General features: G+C 49.2%; 1 protein-coding gene across 1 annotated transcript in view; it reads right to left on the bottom strand.

Moving 5' to 3' along the window:
- The window catches only part of LARS2 (leucyl-tRNA synthetase 2, mitochondrial), an 88,974-nt gene extending 69,497 nt beyond the window's left edge, over positions 1-19,477 (bottom strand). The window contains exons 1-5 of the mRNA XM_036432057.2: positions 19,329-19,477; positions 16,263-16,516; positions 11,406-11,534; positions 3,766-3,857; positions 2,690-2,750 (exon numbers count right to left, since the gene is read on the bottom strand). Of these exons, the coding sequence (XP_036287950.1) occupies positions 2,690-2,750; positions 3,766-3,857; positions 11,406-11,534; positions 16,263-16,496 (516 nt within the window). The 5' untranslated portion in view covers positions 16,497-16,516; positions 19,329-19,477. The remainder of the gene's footprint in view (positions 1-2,689; positions 2,751-3,765; positions 3,858-11,405; positions 11,535-16,262; positions 16,517-19,328) is intronic.
- Between the last annotated feature and the right edge of the window lie 564 nt (positions 19,478-20,041).

Here is a 20,041-nt window from a genome sequence, read left to right as displayed (position 1 = left end):
GCTCCTGGCTGGGGCAGTGAAATCCTCCGCCACAGGTTTTAGCCTGAGCTGGCACGGCGCGGTCTGAGGTCGGCGACACGTGTGCCATGTGTTCATGATGACATACGGTCCCCACCCCGAGGGGGATGCAGTTCTGAGTGACACCTCAGGCCCCAGCACCAACTTCCTGGAAACAGGGAAGCCCTAAAGGATACGCTGCCCATTCACCTCCATGGAAACAAAGGTGCCCCCCACCCCCACCCCATCGATCAAGGAAAACCTCCCGGAAAAGGTTAATCTTCTGATTCTGAGGGAGGAGTCACCCAGAGCCAGGAGTCTGCCAGACCCACTGCTTCGCGCTGGAAGGGGACTCGGAGAGTCGACCACATCAGGGCCTCCTACTGTTGTCAAGGCAACCAGAGCTCCCAGCTCTCACAAGGGGCGTCTCCAGGCACTCACTTGCCCCCCGATTCTTTTTGTTTTAAGCCATTCTTTGAAAACAAAAACCATAAAAATATATATTCCTATTCCTATCACCCTCATGGTTTCTCTTAGTTTAATCCTTTGTTAGACATCTAATCCTCCATGTAATTAAAATGCCAAGGTAGCAAGAACTTGAAGCAATAATACCTTTCCCTTTGTAATGATACAAATCACGAAAATCATACGAATCATGAAAGGAAATTCATGCAGGAATGGTCCAAACAGCTTGTGTATTTTGGATGACAAGAGTACGATTCCCAAACCAGGATAACAACACGGGGTGGGGGGGAGGAGACTCAGCAAAGACCAGCAAAAGTGCAGGCAAACCAACCGCTGGTGGAAAGAAATACTTGCAAGACACCCCGGGAACTTTGCAACATGACTACCATTCTGTGATGTTATATGGTATGATCATTAATTGCTTTAGCTTAATAACATTGTGACGAAGGAAGGAAAAGAGGGAGGGAAGAAAGGAGGGAGGGAAGGGGAGTGAAGAAGGGGGAGGGAGGGAGGAGGGAGAGAGGAAGGGAGGGGATCCCAACAGCACTGGGAACAACACACAGGCCCATCAACATGCCAGAAATGTCAAGGAATTTTGGCAGATGGGACTAGATTGAAGAAAAATACCATAAGCCAAACAGCATCTCCCCTTCTTAAGAACAGGTTGGGTTGTTGGAAAGAACAGCTCTGGAACCCCTGTGCCAAAGGGCAAGGTGCAGAGGACACAGCGGGCTCTGGGCAGACGGAGAGCCCACGACCTGGACATCCCTGGCTGTAGGGACTCAGTAGCACTTCAAGTAGTCACAGTCCGGGGATCTGTGATGCCACCACTCACTTCCGGGTAAAGAGCAAACCAAAGAGAATGATGCACCAGGAAAAGGGATTCCCCGAACCCAGTGAAAATAAGTGCAGAGACGACAACATGCTGAGGATAAATGGATAGAGCCCACTTAGGAAACGGGGGAAACCCACCAGGGTCTGCAAAAAAGATTTGGAAACAAACAAGGAGAACACGGCATCCAAACTCATGAAAAGGATTATGAGCCCGGCCAGTATGGCTCAGTGGTTGAGCATCAACCTATGAACCAGGAGGGTCATGGTTCGATTCCCGGTCAGGACACATGCCTGGGTTGCAAGCTCGATCCCCAATATGGGGTGTGCAGGAGGCAACAGATCAATGATACTCTCTCGTCATTGATGATTTTCTCTCTCTCTCTCCCCCTCTCCCTTCCTCTTTGAAATCAATGGAAATAGTTTTTTAGAAAAGTATCCACATGGCAGTAGAAAGATCACTGAATTACAAAGAAACAAGTGGGGCTGGCCTCAGACTTCTCCATCAAATCTATACATGTGATTAAATTACAGAACAACTACTACAGCCACACATACACACGTATACACACACACACACACACACACACGTACACAATGCTTACATAAAACAACTGTGAAAGCTGAACAAGGTTTGCACTTCAGTTAACAGTACTGCACGGGGTCGATGTCTTGGTTTTGACATTAGTCTGAAGTTCTGTAAAATGTTATCACTGAGGGAAGCTGGGAAAGGGTACATGTCTCTGTACCGTCTTGGCAACTTCCTGTGACTCGATAATTTATTTGTGACAGAATAGTAACAGGTTCTTGTAAACCTCAATTCCAAACTTGGAACGAAAGGTAAATAAATCAACTTAACACCTAATCACCTAAAAGGACCGGACGGGTGGATGCTTAATCACTTCCACATCGATCCCAGCAGTCGTGTTCAGCTATCGCTGAGAACAGCAGAATCCCCGCGCCGAGCTGCCACCACACAACCCGGCCGACTGAAGCTTAAGGAAGACGTTAACGCTCTTAGCTTAATCTCACAGAAAACGACTTCTTTGCAGACAAATTACCCACTTGGGATACTTTTCATTTGTGGAGACCTGCTCTGCCTCCCTCCCTTCCCTTCTCCCAACCCAAAGAGGCAGCATGTGAAGCAACTGTCATGGTCCCCATGCAATTGGGACCTTCAGGACAGCGAAGACCTTCCAGCGCAGCCGGCGAGGCTCAGTGGTTGAGCATCATGGACCCATGAACCAGGCCATGGTTCGATTCCCAGTCAGGGCAGCCAATCGATGGTTCTCTCTCGTGACTGATATTTCTCTCCCTCTCCCTTCCTCTCTGAAACCAATAAAAACATATTTTAAAAATAAATACACAAAGACCTTCCGTAAGAGGGCCCACTTACCCTGTCCCAGCTGAAACACAGGCCCAGGCGGTCCAGCTGCTTCCGCATGTACTTAATGTTGCTGTGAAATAGAGGGAAGGAGGTTTGGGCTTAGAGAGGGAAAGCCGTAAACAAACTAGACTTTGAGAATGGGGAGGGAAAGGGGAAAGCCTAGATTTATTGCAAAGGGCTCTACATGTCGTTTTGCCCAGGGCTCCAAAATATCACTAAGTGCCCTAACCAGTTAGGCTCAGTGGGTAGAGCACCGGCCTGCGGACTGAAGGGTCCCAGGTTCAATTCCGGTCAAGGCATGTACCTTGATTGCAGGCACAATCCCACTGTGGGGTGTGTAGGAGGCAGCTGATCGATGTTCTCTCTCAGTGATGTTTCTGGCTCTCTACTCCTCTCCCTTCCTCTCTGTAAAAGATCAATAAGATATCATTAAAAAAATATATATATCACTAAGGATCGATGAAAATGCCAGCATGTTGGAAGATACTGACTCTTTGGACTCACACAGGATCTACTAGAAACCACAAAGGCCTTTGGCCCTGGGATGGGCCCTTGCTCTGGCCACTCAGGTGGGCAACCCCTTTTCTGTGGGCACTTCTGGCCCATCCACCTGGGGCGGGCAAAAATGGTATGAAAAACACAGAGTTTACTCTTGCATTACTAATTATTAATTATTGTATTATTTTCCATACAGACACTGTAAACCTACTTTTGCCCCACCCTGTATGTCTGTAGTCTGCACGGAGTTAAGCCAGGCAATTGGCATAAAATCCGCTGAAGAGAAAAAAAACCTTAACATATAAACTGTGGGAATCCCCGTACATGGGTGTTTGAATGTCTATAAGAACACCTTTTGAGCCCTAACCAGTTTGGCTCAGTGGATAAAGCGACAGCCTGCGGACTCAAAGGTCCCAGGTTCGATTCTGGTCAAGGGCATGTACCTTGGTTGCAGGCACATACCCAGTAGGGGGTGTGCAGGAGGCAGCTGATTGATGTTTCTTTCTCATCGATATTTCTAACTCTCTTTCTCTATAAAAAATCAATGAAAGATATTTTAAAAAACAACAACAAAAAACACCACACACCTTTGTGTCCAACTGTCTGGATGCAGATTCCTCTCGATGGCGGCGTTCTCGGCAGGCAGTCCGAACGCATCCCACCCCATGGGGTTGATGACCTAGGACCAGAAGGGAAGCGTCAGGCATGGCGGACGGTGAAGACCTAGATCAGTGTCCCCTCTGGGTGATGAGCAGGCATTCTCTTCTACTGACATGCCTATCCCTTCCTGGTTGAGTTCAAAATGTGCTCTGGGAAGCCCGCCAGCCACCTCTGACATAGCGAGGATTCAGCAGGTTACACACCGAGGCATGTATGGGAGGTGACTCTGCGTCAGTGTTTCATTACTGCATCTCAGGGTTGTTGGCCAGGATAATCTCTCTCTCTCTCTCTCTCTCTCTCTCTCTCCTCTCTCCTCTCTCCTCTCTCCTCTCTCCTCTCTCCTCTCTCTCCTCTCTCTCTCTCTCTCTCTCTTCCACTCTCTCTGAAAAGTAATGAAAAATACATCCTCAGGTGAGGATTAACAAAAAAAAGAAAAAGTCCTAGCAGCTGAAACCAGCAAATCTAGAAAACAAACTTCCAGAGCGTGAAAAATCATCTCTAGCTCTTCTAACCAATGCTCTAAGAATTTAAAACTGAGCGAGAAGCCAAGCGGACAGCACAGCAAGCCAGAAGTTGAGAAGAGCAGGCGGCTGCCACTGCCTCTGGCCGGAAGGCTGGAGGGGGAGCAGAGTTATCGGAGCTCAAAGGCCCAGAGCAGCCGCAGCAGCTGACATAGGCAGGTCTGCCCCGACGGAACTGGACTAATGACGGAGGCACTACCCGGGCCAGAAAGCAATTCCCTGGCTTCTCCTTTCCTCCAGCCCCTCCTAAGGCCAGAATTTCTTATTGCCTGAAACCGGCCAGAAGCCAGCTGACACCAGAGCCTGGTAAAGCATGGCCTTAAGGGGTCTGCCCTTCTGCCATTCAAATCAAAGCAAAGGAGGGTCTGACAGTAAACTGGCCAAGGACCAGCACAGGAACACCAGGACTGCGCAGTCTCCCAGGACTTGAGAGACATCCAAGAGGAATCGAACCAGTTACCGATGAAGGGCAAACACAGGGACGGAGCCCTGGCAGGTCAGACCAGAGCTGGCCAGGAGAGGAGGCCTGGGAGCGGGTCTAGGCCAGCCTCTGGTGTGGACATAGTCACATGATCGTGGCTTACCCTCCTGCCTCCCTCCAGGCAGAGCCACCAGCATCTCAGGGTTGTCGGCCAAGATGGACAGCAAGGTGGCCAGGAGAAGGGACACAGGAGACAGCACAGCTACACATGACAATGTAAGACAAGGCTCTGGAGAGACGGACTGGAAAGCATCAGGGATTACTGCCCAGAAGGCCTGGTGAGGCAGGGAGTGGCCAAAGGAGACGGCGGTCTTTTACATGCATATGTATTTTCACAGGGGAATATGGACTCTATGCTCAATTTTAAAATACTTTTCTTTCAACAGGAAAAAAAACAACAACAATCAAAAGTACAGTTCTTGCGTGGTCAGGGTGGCTCAGTTGTTGAGCATAGGCCATCTTTCCCTGTCATCGTAAAACAACACTTGAGATCGGAAACCAACTCGGCTTCTAATTGACAGCAACCATGGTTCCTGCTTCTCAAAACACTGCTATTTTCAGAGAGTGCCACGGTTTCTCTGGAGTAGGTGCAATCGTTTATTTCTAAGAAATTCGAAACACAATATTTCCTTTTGTTTAGCAAATGTAATAACCCACTGGATTATAGACTGGGGATCAAATTCAGGCCAATACTTCAGGGCAAAGAGCATCTGAGTGACAGCACGGAGGCCCAAGCAGGAGACCTCCCCTGAGGAAGTAAGGAATGTGATAGGCCAAGATCTGCCAGTTCCCGGTCAAGACCCTGGACCAGCAATTCATTCTCTCCCTCAAATTGTATCTGACAGGATAAGCTCTATTTCCAGACATTGCAGAGATGTGCACATTTGAAAACTCAGGGCCTAGTTGTGTGCAGAGGGACAAACTGGAAACGGATGAAACACACACTGAGTGGCCAGATTGTTAGATCTCTGAATGCATAATAAGGCCACTCTGTGTGTGTGTGTGTGTGTGTGTGTGTGTGTGTGTGTGTGTGTTAGAGGCCTGGTGCATGAATTCATGCATGGGTGAGGTACGGCCAGCCTGGCCAGGAGGAGGGGACATGGGTGGTTGGCTGGCCTGCCTGTACTCCTGGTTGAGGGGACAATTTGCATATTAGCCTTTTATTATATAGGATATACACTGAGTGGCCAGATTATTATATGTTCAGAGATTATAATAATCTGGCCACTCAGTATATATTATGATTCACGTGCTAAGACCTCCCCTCACTTCCTGATATTCGCAGGGGACTACATCTGGTCACACAGCTACCAGACACCTCCATGTCTTTCTTCTTCCTCAGGGAACAGCATAAAGGCCGGAACAGAAAACTCGGCTGAGGCAGCGCCTGGAGGCTTTCTGCCTGAGACAAATTAGCCCAAGTCTGTGAGGAGACTTGGCCATGTTGATGCTAATCAGCCGATGCTTTCATCTGGCCCAGAAGGTGCTGGGGAGACCAGCCGAGGTGGGAGGAGGGTAATTTTATTTTCCAACCATCTGTGCATACAACAGATGAAAACACAACAAAATCACCATATGGAGCTGAGCTGTAAATGTGCCATCAGACACTGCGGGTTTATGGAGACGGACGGAGGAGCAGCCCTCCTTGCCGATTCCTGAATGAGGGTGATTGATCTCTGGCTTAAAGCAGCCCCTGCTCCACAGCCACCCCTCAGCACCACCTATTAGTGCTCCCACTCATTGGGTTCCACGGGAAAACTGCACTGGAGTTTTTAAAGGGTTTTCTCATTGATTACCTCACAGGAGCTTTGCAACCAATCTGAGGTGGGAGGCGGTCAGCCACTAAATAGCCCCTAATTCCGGATCGATTCGTCACCTCAAGCCCCCGAGCTTTCATTTGTCAAGGCCACATGTGATCTACTTGTGTGTCCACAGTCTGGCCAGCTGTTTGTGACTTCAGTTTCCACAAGGGAACAGTGACACTCTAGCCCAGTGGTCGGCAAACTCACTAGTCAACAGAGCCAAATATCAACAGGACAACGATTGACATTTCTTTTGAGAGCCAAATTTTTAAAACTTAAACTTCTTCTACTGCCACTTCTTCAAAATAGACTCGCCCAGACCATGGTATTTTGTGGAAGAGCCATACTTACAAGGCCAAAGAGCCTCACGTGGCTTGCAAGCTGCAGTTTGCCAACCACAGCCCTAGCCAATTTGGCTCAGTGGACAGAGCGTCGGCCGGCAGACTAAAAGGTCCTGGGTTCGATTCCGGTCAAGGGCATGTACCTCAGTTGCAGGCTTAATCCCTGGCCCTGGTGGGGGTATGTGCAGGAGGCAACCAACTGATGTTTCTCTCTCATATCGATGTTTCTCTCTGTCTTTCCCCCCTCCTTTCCACTCTCTAAAAATGAATGGAAAAATATTCTCAGATGAAGATTAGTAAAAAAAACAAAAACAAACAGAACAGTGGCAGTCCTAGCTTTTGGGCACATCTCCAGGAACTACAAGAGCACAGGGACCACAGTGATCAGTTACACTCTTGATTCAACTCTCCTTTGCACAACTTACTTGCTACTATAGAAAGAAACCAAAGTAAAAGCAAACTTGAACTTTCCAATCATCGTTTTCGCCCATTCTCAATCTCCAAGTACAACCTGTGGTCTGGACGGCTCAAAGGCAAGGGGGATGAATCAAAAATCCTGACTATACAAAGAAGTCATACGGAGCCATAAGAAAAAGACACCCACATTGGCAAAGAATGCGAACAAGCCAATCAAAGAAGAGGAAAGTTAAATAGACCTGAAAGTATCTCAGCTTCACCAGGACGGCACTCAGGAAAATGGAAATTAAAAGCACAATCAGATGGTATCATTTGCTGTATACCAAATCAGCAAGACTAGAAAATCCAACATTACTACGTGATGGCAAGGATGAGAGTTAGTGAGAAATGTCATTCGCTGTCATTCACTGCTGGCAGATTTCATCGGCACCAACACTTCAGACAGCGATTGGACAAGGTGACCCAGCACGATAAACATTCTCAGCAAGCTAGGAATAAGGGGGGACTTCCTCTCCCTGGTAGAGACGCAAAGACAAAGTGGAGCAGAACAAACGTGTGGAGTACACTGGGAGGAAGAAGCCAAGATGCAGCAGAGAGACCTGGAGAGGGGGGTCTCACGCCAAGAGAGCCCAGTTTCCAGGAGGCGGGGATGGTAAGGCATTTCATGGACAGAGTCACGCCCACAGAGGTCCCCGGTGACCCTGGACGGAGCAGACTTGGTGCACGGGTCACTCCCGTATGTTTTACTTCCCATAATGCTGTTCTTAGTGTGCCTGAACAAAACAAATCAACCAACAAATGAACAAGTTACAGAGAAAGGCAGAGCTTGCTGAATTTTCCTTGGGCCTACTGACTAATTTGAACCCAAGCTCCATACGGTTGAGTACTGAACAATGTGGATTTGAACTGCGAAGGTCCACTTATACACAGACTGTTTTTTCCCCTCAATAAATATACAGTCAGCCTCCACCCCATATTCCTGGGTTCTGCATCTACGGATTCAAACCAATTGCAACGCAGAGGGCTGACTAGGATTTATTGAAGGGACTTGAGCATCTGAGGGTTTCAGTATCGATGGGGGTCCTGGGACCAATCCTCTACACATGCCGAGGGAGGATTGTAGTTTAGTTTTGGGGAGGCTTAACAGCTATGCTGTGATTTTCAACCGCAGTGGGCACGTGGGGTAGGCCCTAATTCCATGTTGTTCAAGAGTTTGTATTTAATGCAGCAGAAAGCCCAGTGTTTAGAATAAAGCTGGTATTAATGACTATTTATTGAAAGAATTAATCAATACATGTGTCAGACCCAATTATTCTAGGTTAGATATTCCTTCCCTCCTTAGCGTGAGGATCATTGAACTTGACCTGAAACCAATCGCGCGCGCATGCGCGCACGCGCTCATTCTCTCTCTCTCTCCCCTCTCTCTCTCTCTCTCTCTCTCTCTCTCTCTCTCTCTCTCGACTTGACATTGGGAAAGAAGGATTTTAAAACAACAGGAAACTCAACAGGCTTTCACACTGTTGGCAAATTTTTTTTTTTTTACACTGAGATTTCTGTTTCTCTTTTGCCATATCACTTAAAAATGGCAGGACAAATTTTCACCAAATCTGGCAGTAACATGATATGACTTAAATATGAGCTCTGAAAATTAACAAGAAATTAATTTCAGGGAAACCTGGCGGATGGATAACCCCCAAAAGAGAGCTTACCATCTGAAATGGAAGAACAAAAAGAACCCTAGGCGCCTGCTGATCACACAGACCAAGACACCGTAAACCACATGACAAACAGTGGTTTCAGGCCCCGACCCAGCCGTAGGGTAACCCAGAATAAACCAGATCCGGATAAATAATTATCACAGCTGCCACAAGGGATGAATATGTGCCAGACACATGCACTAACTCATTTAACCTGCACAACCACCCCCTGTGGGAGGAACCACTGTTACCCGTGTTGCAAAGATGCGGGAAGTGGGATTCGGAGACATGAAATGACTTGTGCAGGGTCACTCAGCCGGAAAGTGGGGGGACGAGGTTCAAACCTGGGAGTCCAACTCCTGAGCCAGCCTGACCTTGGGTCTCTGTTTTGTCTTCTGGGCCTGAGCTGCCTACCTGGGTCCTGGGACCTCTAGGCCTGGGGCCCTGCCTGGAGCTTTCTCTGTCTCCTCCATCCAAGGAATTAGAGTCCCACCTACACCCTCCCCTACCTGCTAACGGCTTCCCTTTCTTTACCATAAATGTTCAGTTTTGCTACAGTAGCTTCATCTTCAACAATTTGCCTGCATTTGCTAACTGTCTAAAATAACTTCGGTAAGTTAAAAAAAAAAAAAAAATCTAGCTGAAGAATCACAGTTAAATAGAGTTATTCTTCAGGCAGTGGGCCAATTCATTCCACACCGCCTCTTTCTAATAAACACAGCGGGAAGATGGAGAGCCGTGTCTGGGGGAGGCGGCATCTGGCATAAAGCAGGGAGACAAACACCTGTGGCCGGCTCCACACACGACACAAATCTCTGCGCTGGACAGGATGACGTGCTTAACTCTTCCGGTGACAAAGAGGCGCTGTAGGCTGACTTCCTTTTTAGGAATCCTTCTTGCTGCCAGTGTCAGGTCGGCATAAATTTCCAAACCAACTGTGACAAGGGTGCACTCATCTTTCTAAGAGAAAATCTTTACGCAGGACTGGGGGGCGGCGGGCCTCATTTGTTCAGGCCCGGCCGGTGAGTCCCAGCCGGCGGGGGAGCCGGTTACGGTGGTAAACACAAGATGGGCAAAGGTGCACAGCGGGCGGGCTCTCGGGCGCTGCTATGAGCCCATTCCAGCCGCCATAGGCAGCGCGATGTTTACCGTTACTGCCCGGTGCCAGGTATGTGCCAGGTGCTTCACCGCCACCCTCTTTGAATCCTTGTAACCATGCCAACGGGCAGGTGCTAGGTGATCTCCACTTTACAAATGAGAGAACACCGGGTCCCAGAGAAGGTAATTAAATGACTGGTCAAAGGTCCATGCTCGGAAGTGATCAGAGCTGGCCTTCGAGTCCTGGCCATCTGGCTCAGAGGTCCTTGCTCGCAGCCCTCCGTCCATCCCGCCTCTCTGTAAGTACCGTATTTTTCGGACCATAAGATGCACTTTTTTCCCCCCAGAAGTGGGGGGAAAAAGTCCCTGCGTCTTATGGTCCAAATATAGCCTACACATATACTTTAAAAAAAAAGTTTTTTTACTTGCCCAGCTCTGTGTGGTCTCTGTGTGCTTGCCCGGCTCTAAAATGGTTCTAAATGCTGCTGTTTATTTTACAGGGTTGATTACATGTGTTTATGACTGTGATGTTGGGTTTTAATGCACATAAAATATTTTAGGACACTATTTGTTTCAGAATCTTTTTTTCTTCATTTCCCTTCTCTAAAAACTGGTGCGTCTTATGGTCCAAAAAATACAGTAGTTAACCAAGGTGCTACGATGATTCCCACCTCATGTCAGCAAAGAGCAAGAGCAGGCTCTGGGCTGCCTGGCAGTGGTGAGAAGGGGACTGACCCACAGCAGCCAACAAGTTTCTTCCTTCTCCTCCTCTTCCTCTCTCCCGGCAAACTTCACAGCATCCCCCAGATCTGTCAGATGGTCCCTCTGTAGTGGAGCCCCTCCCAACCCCTGCAGAGCTGGGTTTTCCTTACAAAAACTTATCCCAGTATGTGTTTCCCCCCACCAGACGGTGAACCCCTTCCTGGGGAGATAGCATGTGTTACCCACATTTGTGGCTCCCTCACTCCACCCCCACCCCATCCCCATCCTTAGAACATCGCCTAATACCCAGCCAATCTAGATGCTTTGTTATAACTTCCAGTTCATAAAAGGAAACGCTGCGCTTGTCGTGTTTATCTTCAAAGCGAACCTCATCCTAACGGAGCGGTTTTCTGCATTCGCCCTGAACACACGTCCCAGCGTTCTCGCTGCTCCGAGGGAGGCAGCGAGCTGGTGGCAGCGGTGGCGCTGGCGGTGGCGCCGCCCTTACCTGCATCCCTCTCATCCTCTGGAAGCGGGCGATGGTGTCGCTGATGGTGTACACGCGCACGTGGCCCATGTGCAGCTTGCCCGAGGGGTAGGGGAACATGGAGAGTACATAGAACTTGGGCTTCGATTTCTAGGAAAGAAGGAAGGAGAACGATGAGGGTTATTTATTACTAAGCACTTCCTGGGGACCTGCTTGCACATGACAGTGGGCACTTTCCTCAAGGAAACTGTTTAACACTATAAAATGTCTGGCCAAAACCAGTTTGGCTCAGTGGATAGAGCGTCGGCCTGCGGATTGAAAAGTCCCAGGTTCGATTCTGGTCAAGGGCATGTACCTTGGTTGCGGGCACATCCCCAACAGGCAGCTGATCGATGATTCTCTCTCATCGATGTTTCTAACTCTCTATCCCTCTCCCTTCCTCTCTGTAAAAAAATCAATAAATTGAAAAAAAAATTACCGTCTTTAAGAAGAAAAGTGACAGATAATCCTCTCAGCTTGTAAACAAGGCTCTCAAAGGAGGAACAAGATCTCTGGAAATAAGCGAACTATCCTCCCTACTCATTTTTAGGGAATGTGTTAAAGAGCTGTTAGAAGAGTTCTTTCTTTATTTTTTTTAAATATATTTTTATTGATTTCAGAGAGGAAGGGAGAAGGAGAGCTAGAAACATCAATGATAAGAGAGAATTACTGATCAGCTGCCTCCTGCATCCCCCACTGGGGATAAAGCCTACAACCTGGGCCTGTGCCCTGACCAGGAATCAAACGGTGACCTTATAGTTCATAGGTCAACACTCAACCACTGAGCCACACTGGCTGGGCCAAAGTTCTTGGGACCCGAAAAAAACACACAAGAAAACCATTGCTGTAAAATATTTCTAGTTTTTCATGGTGAAGTTTTTACATTAAACCTGTTTTTCTTTTGTTATCATCACCTTGTTTTTATTATAGTAATATATTGGATATTATGTTTAACAATCAATCTTGCCCCAAACATTTTTCACATATAACGTCTTCATTAGCATCTCCTTTTTGTATGTTTGTTTAAACAAAGCTTTAATTTATGTAAAAACGAGTGATTCATTATATAGTAGCTAAGCCCAACACCAAAACTGAGTTTATAGAAGATATATAGAAAAGTACTGCAAGCAAAAGCTTTTAATATTCATGGATATTTTTATTGCAGAGAAGGTACTCAGCTTACTGCCTGCCCTGCCTTTCGCTTTCAGTGTGAATTAAGTCATTTTCTTCTGTGACAAAGAAATGCAGTCTAACCTCTGTGGGTGGAAAGAAGAGAAGGAATTATGGGAGTTTATGTTATAACCAAGCAGGAATGTAATTGAAAGGGAAATTTTCATAATTATATAAAAGTTAAGAATTTAAACCTTTAAAGAAAATTAAGATTTTAAGCAATAAGGAAAAGACGGTGTTTATAAATAGGTCCTATTCTTTTTGCCAGCTTCTCACATCAGGAGAGAGATAATTTCGGTCTCTTTAGAGACCTGGCTCGGAGCTGGGAGGAAGGGAGGATGGCAGAGAGAAGGAGCACTCAACAGAAACCTGGAGCCCTAGTTCTGGTCCCAGCTTTGCCACTGGCTGGGAGACCTTAGGCCAATTCCTTTGTCTTTCTGGGCTCAGTTTACAATCTGTAAATCAAAGGTGAGCTCAGTGGTTAGAGCACCGGACCTTGGATCCAAGGGGAGGTGGGGTAGAGGAAACTCAGGCTTGAATTCCTGGTCAAGGGCATGCACCTCAGTTATAGGTTCCCCAGCCCAGTAGGGGAGCATGTTGGAGGCAGCCAATCAATGTGTGTGTGTGTCTCTCCCTCTCCTCCTTCCCCTCCACTCTCTCTAAAAATCAATGGAAAAGATATCCTTGGGTCCGGCTGGCATGGCTCAGTGAACCAAGAGGTCACCTGAGATTCCCGGTCAGGGCACATGCCCGTTTCTGGGCTCAATCCCCAGTGTGGGATGGGCAGGAAGCAGCAACCAATCAGTGATTCTCACTCATCTTTGATGTTTCTATCTCTCTTCCTCTCAGAAATCAGTAAAAATAGATATATTTTTAAAAGATGACTGGGTCTGAATCCTGGCTCTGCCACAGGTGAGTTGTGCATCTGGGCAAATTGCCAAACCTCCCTCCGAGCCTCAGTTTCCTTATCCCTAAGCTGAGGATAATACCTCCCCCAGGGTTATTTCAGGATTAAATGAGAAAATAAATGGACAGATGGTGCCTGACACACAGTAATATGCTTATTAAATCGAAGTTCTAATTAGGATGATGATAATTAGGATGACGATGGCAAAATATTCAACTTTCAGAAAATCATTTGGGTGGGTTTCAACTGTATCTCCGGCTACAGGGCGGTCCCTGCTAAATGCTCCCGAATCCTCCGGCATCAGCAGTATTTCAGTTCCTGACGAGACGCACCACACGTGTTCTCCCCCTGTACCTTTCATTTACACACACTTCAGCCACATTTCCCCATTTGATTTTCAAAACAATCCTGTGAGATAAATAATGTGAGGAATGTGAGGATCAAGGAGGTTCACAATGTTGCCAAGTTCGCGTGAATTCTGGAGCAGAGCCAGTCCTTTACTGCGAGGCTTCAGACCCTCGCCAGGTGCTCTCTCCACTGCACCACCCCCCTCAAACCCGACAGAGTGCCAGGGCCCATCCACAATATCTCCAAAGCTATCCACCCAATTATTGGAACACTGGAGGCCCAGGGTACGAATTCGTGCACAGGTGGGGTCCAGCAGGGCATATCAGGCTGGGCTGGCCAGGGGGAGGGGCCAGGGAGTGGTTGGCTGGCCAGTTCCACCCCCATCAAAGTGGGGGGCCAATCGTGGGTGAGGCCAGACAGGAGGAGGGGCCACAGGCGGTTGGCCAGCAGGCCTTGCCCCCGGTCAAACTTCCAGATGAGGGGACAATTTGCATATTATATAGAATAGTTTATTTTGATCCACTTAATTTTTTTAAAACCATATGCCTAAGAATGAGATGTCACAAAATCAGTAAACTATTAACTTCAACATGTTTGAAAGTCACTAAGTTATAATCTAAACCAAAAGCAGTTTAAGGTCCTTATTTAGAATTAAACTGCACCCTGCCCAGCTGGTGTGGCTCAGTGGTTGAGCAGCAACCTATGAACCAGGAGGTCATGGTTTGATTCATGGTCAGGGCAGCACATGCCCAGGTTGCAGGCTCAATCCCCAGTGTGGGGCGTGTAGGAAGCAACCGATCAATGATTCTCTCTCATCATTGATATTTCTATTCTTCTTTCCCTCTCCTTTCCTCTCTGAAATAAAGAAAAAAAATATATATATATTTTTAATATATTTTATTAATTTTTTACAGAAAGGAAGGAGAGGGATAGAGAGTTACAAACATCAATGAGAGAGAAATATCGATCAGCTGCCTCTTGCACACCCACTCTGGGGATGTGCACGTAACCAAGGTACATGCCTTTGACCAGAATTGAACCTGGGACCTCTCAGTCCTCAGGCCGACGCTCTATCCACTGAGCCAAACCTGCTTCGGCAAGAAAAAAATTTTTTTAAGAAAACTAATTAAACCGCTTCCTAAGATTTGTTTCCAAAATATATTAAGTTCGATTAGTCTGATCATGTTGCCAGGAAGACTTGTCACTTCCTAATGAGTAAGAGTTAGACTTGCATTGCACATTTACACATTACCTTCAAACCTTCCTTTTGTCATTTCACTTGTTAAATGCTATGCCTTTCTCAACGTCAGACTTTCTCACCAGAGGTAATGGCTAACGCATCTGAGCCTGGTACCCAGCAGGCTGGCCTCCCAGAGAAGCAGCCAGCCTCCGGCTCCAGCCAAGCACTCCAGACAATTATTGTAATTCAGGTAGAGCCTGGGCTGGTGCATCTGGACCAGAAGCCCCGGGTCCACTAACTCGTACGGCTGCTAATGCCGGGTCAGACCCCAGCCCCAGGTCATACCAGGGAAGGGCTGGTACCTCCCAAACCATGGTGCTGGGGTGACAGAACAGGGTTGGAGGCCAGGGCCATGCTGGGGGAGGGGAAGGCTGAGGGGCCCAGGGGCCACTTCTGGAGTCTCATGTCTGGCCCTGCCAGAACCCTCTGTGCCGCCCCACTCTGCAACGGGCCAGGAGGAACCTGGCGCCTGCTGTGGCTCCTGTCTAGACGAGTTTCCAGTAAATGCTGCTCCACACTGAGTCTCTTCTAGGCACTAGCCTTGTTTCATTACATCTACCCTCCCAAGCGTCCCAGGGAGCAGCGGGCACTGTTACTATCACTGTCCACTTTAGATAAGAAAACGGAAGCACAGAGAGATTCAGTCATTTGCTTCGAGATCACATCTATGTAAGAAAAGCCTAAGCGATCTTTACGGCGGGACAACCAGAATGACCGGTCGCTATGATGCACACTGACCACCAGGGGGCAGATGCTCAATGCAAGAACTGCCCCCTGGGGGCCAGTGTGCTCCCACGGGGGGGGGGGGCCAGTGTGCTCCCACGGGGGGAGGGCCACTCAGCCAGAAACTGGGCTCAGGGCTGTTGAGCCCAGCGGTGGTGGGAGCCTCTCCCGCCTCCACGGCAGTGCCGAGGAGCAGCGAGCCGAGCGGGAAAGAGCAGAGAGCAGGTGGGCGGTAAGAAGCGAGGGCTCCCAGACTGCGAGAGGGATGTCCGCTGAGGGCTCCCGGACTACGAGAGGGCGAAGGCTGGGCTGAGGAATCCCGCCCTACTGGCGCACAAATTCTGTGCACCGTGCCTCTAGGACTTAATAATTTGAACCGGGGAGCCTAACCTCAGAGTCCAAGCCCTTAACCCCTCTTCTCTACCCTTTGAGAATCGCCCATGATACTCACATCAGCTTCAGAAGTTTTGGAGGCCTCTTCTTTTATCCGTGAATGCCACCATTTCTCAACGTCCTTTCTCGTCTGCAGCGTATACTCTTTCGTCCACTGGCCCGTGGCACTGTAAATTCCTCTTTGACATCCCGGAATGACTCTCCTTCCCCAACCGAGCACATCTGGCCCTCCCTTTAGCTGCCTTTTCAGAAGAGAGACACAGAAACCCAGTCTCTGCCGCACAGAAGCCATTCTTCAGCAGGTGGGAGGCCCTGAAAGAGGGGAGGAAGCACACTGGTGAGCGCCTGGGACCCCTCCTGCGCCTGGCCTTCCACTCAGCACAGCCCAGGGCTCCCTGCCCCCTCGCAGGCTTTCCTCTTACTCTTCGGATGATTTCTCTCCCTGAAAAGGATGTCCCCAGCCCCTTGTCCGTGACCACTGGGTAGGCTTATATGCATGCATGGGATGGGAATCGGGGGATGAGGACCACCTTAGTCAATAAAGAAATTTTTTTTTAAATGAGTAGAGGAAAAAAGAGAAGAGTAAATACAAATGGCTAATAAATATATGAAAAGGATCAACTTTACAATTAATCAAAAATGCCAATTAAAACAACAATGAAAATAGTTTGCTTATCAGGTTGGCAAAAATCTGTTAAACCAAAAAGTGCGTGGGCAGTGCCCTCGGCGGGCCCGGATCGAGTGTTTTGGACGGAACGGACGCAGGGATGCCCCTTCTTCCAGCCTCCAGTCACCCTCCTGCGTCTCATCCAGTCACCACCTTCAGAACCACCTCCGGGACCAGCCGACACACCGGGTTTTTTCCTACCTTAACTTTTATTGCCGAATAACCCTGAGCTCCCAGATTCATCAGAATTATTCCACCGAGGTGGAGGCTGCGGTCAACGCCCTGGCCAGCCCGCACCTGCAGGCTGGGCCTCCTCACCTGCCTCTCTCTGGGCTTCTAGTTCAACCCTGACGATGTGGCTCTCGAGGTCCATGAGGCTCTCGAGGGCGTGGGCCACTTCTGTGAGTTGGCGGAAAAGAAGCACGAGTGGGCAAAGCCCAGGACGCCATGGAAACCGCCCTGGCCTGGAGAGGAACTGAAGCAGGCCCTTGTCGAGAAGCAGGCCCTGGGTTCTACCTGCACAGACCCTCATCTCTGCGACTTCCTGAAGACCACCTCCTGGATGAGGAGGTGCGACTCATCAAGAAGATGGGCGACACCTGACTCACCTCCGCAGGCTGGCCGGCCCCAGGCTGGGCTGGGCGAGGATCTCTTCAAAAGGCTCACCCTCACGCATGGAGGGCTCACCCTCAGGCATGACTAGGGGCCTTTGAGAGGCCCCTCTGCAGCTCCTGGTGTCTGGCTTTTATCTGAGCCTCTTACCAAAACTACCCGCCATTCTTTTAACCACGCTGAAGCCCTCTCCCATGCACTGGACCAAATGAAACTAGAAAGCTTTTTGCAGGAAAAAGAAATGTGCGTGTGGCTCAGTGGTTGAGCATTGACCTATGAACCAGGAGGTCACGGCTCAATTCCCATTCAGGGCACATGCCTGGGTTGTGGACATGTGTGGGGCATACAGGAGGCAGCTGATCAATGATTCTCTCATCACTGATGTTTCTCTCTCTCTCTCTTCCCTTCCTCTGAAATCAATAAATGTGCATTTTTATACAGTGCTGGTGGGTATGTAAATTGATTCTACCTCCCTGGGGAGCAATACGGGAAAATGTGTTAAGACTCAAAGAAAAGTTCAGGCCCTTTGTGTTAGAGGGTCCTCAAGACTCAGCACGTAGTATATACTCAGGACTATGATTTCTTTTTTAATACTTCGTTCCTCTTCTTTTTTTAAAAATATATTTTTATTGATTTCAGAAAGGAAGAAAGAGGGAGAAAGAGTGAGAAAGAGAAACATCAAGATGAGAGAGAAACATTGATCGGCTGCCTCCTGCACACCCCACACTGGGAATTGAACCCACAACCCGGGCAATTGCCCTGACTTGGAATCGAAGTAGGACTTCCTGGTTCATAGGTCGATGCTCAACCACTGAGCAACACCAGCTGAGCAGGGCTGTGATTTCTTATAGAACTTTCTGGAGCTCAGCCAAGTTCCCTTCCTTTACTTCCCACTTGCCACCAAAGCCCTGATGGGCATTGCCTCCTGCTGACCAGGACAGCCATTTTGTTAGAGGACTATGCCCACAGGGTAAGTGTGAAAGGTGTGTGGCTGAGTGTTGCATTTATGATCAGCTAGGCACCTTTCTTCCTCATCTGTCTCATCCAGTTCTTTACCCAGATGTCTGGAATCTTGTCTCTTCTTCCACCACATCCCGTGATCCTCCCAGCCTCCCTTGGGGCTTAGGGTTCAGTGGGGGTAGTGGCATGTTCCCTTGGAGGGAGATGCCTGAGAACTGGACCCAAACTGACAACCCTTTATGGGCAGAGAAACCTAGAAGAAGACAGGCAAAGCAACAGGACACGGAGGAGAAGCGTGTGAGGGCATTTGGGTGCGTCCAAAAGAAGGTGTGTGCGCATGCACCTGGGAAAATGAGCCTGAATGGACCACGTTTGGAGACCAGATATACTACTATTACTAATAAGGTAGATCTGGGTTTTCGCAGCTACCAATCTCCTGTGGGACCTCGGGAGAATTAGTATTTCGTGTCTGGAACCTCAGTTTTTCCATATGATGAGGGGTTAAGCCCAAATGATGGCTGAGCAATGAATAACCTGTGGGCCAGAGAGGCACGGGATGGCTTTTCGCTGAGTCCAAACCCCCAGCCCCGGGGCCCGGCTGGGGCGGGAGCGGCGGGAGGAGCGCAGCCCTGTGTGCACACGTGCGCCGCTCCGGGAAGGGCCCGGAGCTGCCGGCGGGATCTACGGCTCAAAGAGCCCAAGACCCAGAGCTCAGCGACTTGCCCAGCGGATCGCAGAGGCTTTTCCGGTCCGGAAACAGCACGGCCCCGAGACCACCTAGCCCAGGCTGCACCTTCCCTTCCGGCCCCGGCTTACCGGACCCTCCCGGTCCGGGGAGAGGCGCTCGGACCTCGCCTCGCCCCGCTGGCCCCCCTCAGGGGTTACCTGCCCACAGGTTCTGGCCGGTGCGGCTCCTTACGCCTCGGTTCCCACCTCAGGTGAACACGACCCGGCGATCTGCATGGGCGCCGCCATGTTGGCAGAACAACAACTTTATCGACAGCGGCCGCCACAGGCACAGACAGGCGGGGGCGGGGCCGGGTTGGTGCGGCCCGGGGGGCGGGGCTGTCTGCGCTGCAGCGTCTGGGAGCGCCCCGCAGTCCTAAGCCCCGCCCCCAGCCCTAGGACCCGCCCCTCCACTCAAGGACCCGCCCCTCGTTCCTAGGGACCGCCCCAAGCCCCGTCCTCCACCTCCTGTCTCCCATCAGGAAACTCTGGACACCTTGGAGGTCAAATTCTTTTACATATATATATATATTTTTTTTAATTGATTTTAGAGAGGAAGGGAGAGAGAGAAAAAAACAATGAGAATCACTGATCAGCTGCTTCCTGCAGGTCCCACACTGGAGATGGAGCCCGCAATCCGGATGGGGAATCTAACCGTGACCTCCTGGTTCATGGGTCCATGCTCAACGGGCGGGGGTCAAATTCTTTTTCTTTTTTATCGTTAGTGTTGAAAGTATTACATATGTCCCCTCTTTCCCCATTGTCCTCTCCCACTCCACCCCCCTTCCACTCACACGGGGGTCCAACTCTTAACAAATGCAGCAGACCTATGAGGGCCATCGGTTTAGTGGCCCCAGAATAAATGGGGGGTG

The sequence above is a fragment of the Pipistrellus kuhlii genome, unplaced genomic scaffold (assembly GCF_014108245.1).
Source record: "Pipistrellus kuhlii isolate mPipKuh1 unplaced genomic scaffold, mPipKuh1.p scaffold_m20_p_11, whole genome shotgun sequence".
NCBI classification, from domain to species: Eukaryota; Metazoa; Chordata; class Mammalia; order Chiroptera; family Vespertilionidae; genus Pipistrellus; species Pipistrellus kuhlii.
This window is presented reverse-complemented; position numbering and strand designations above follow the sequence as displayed.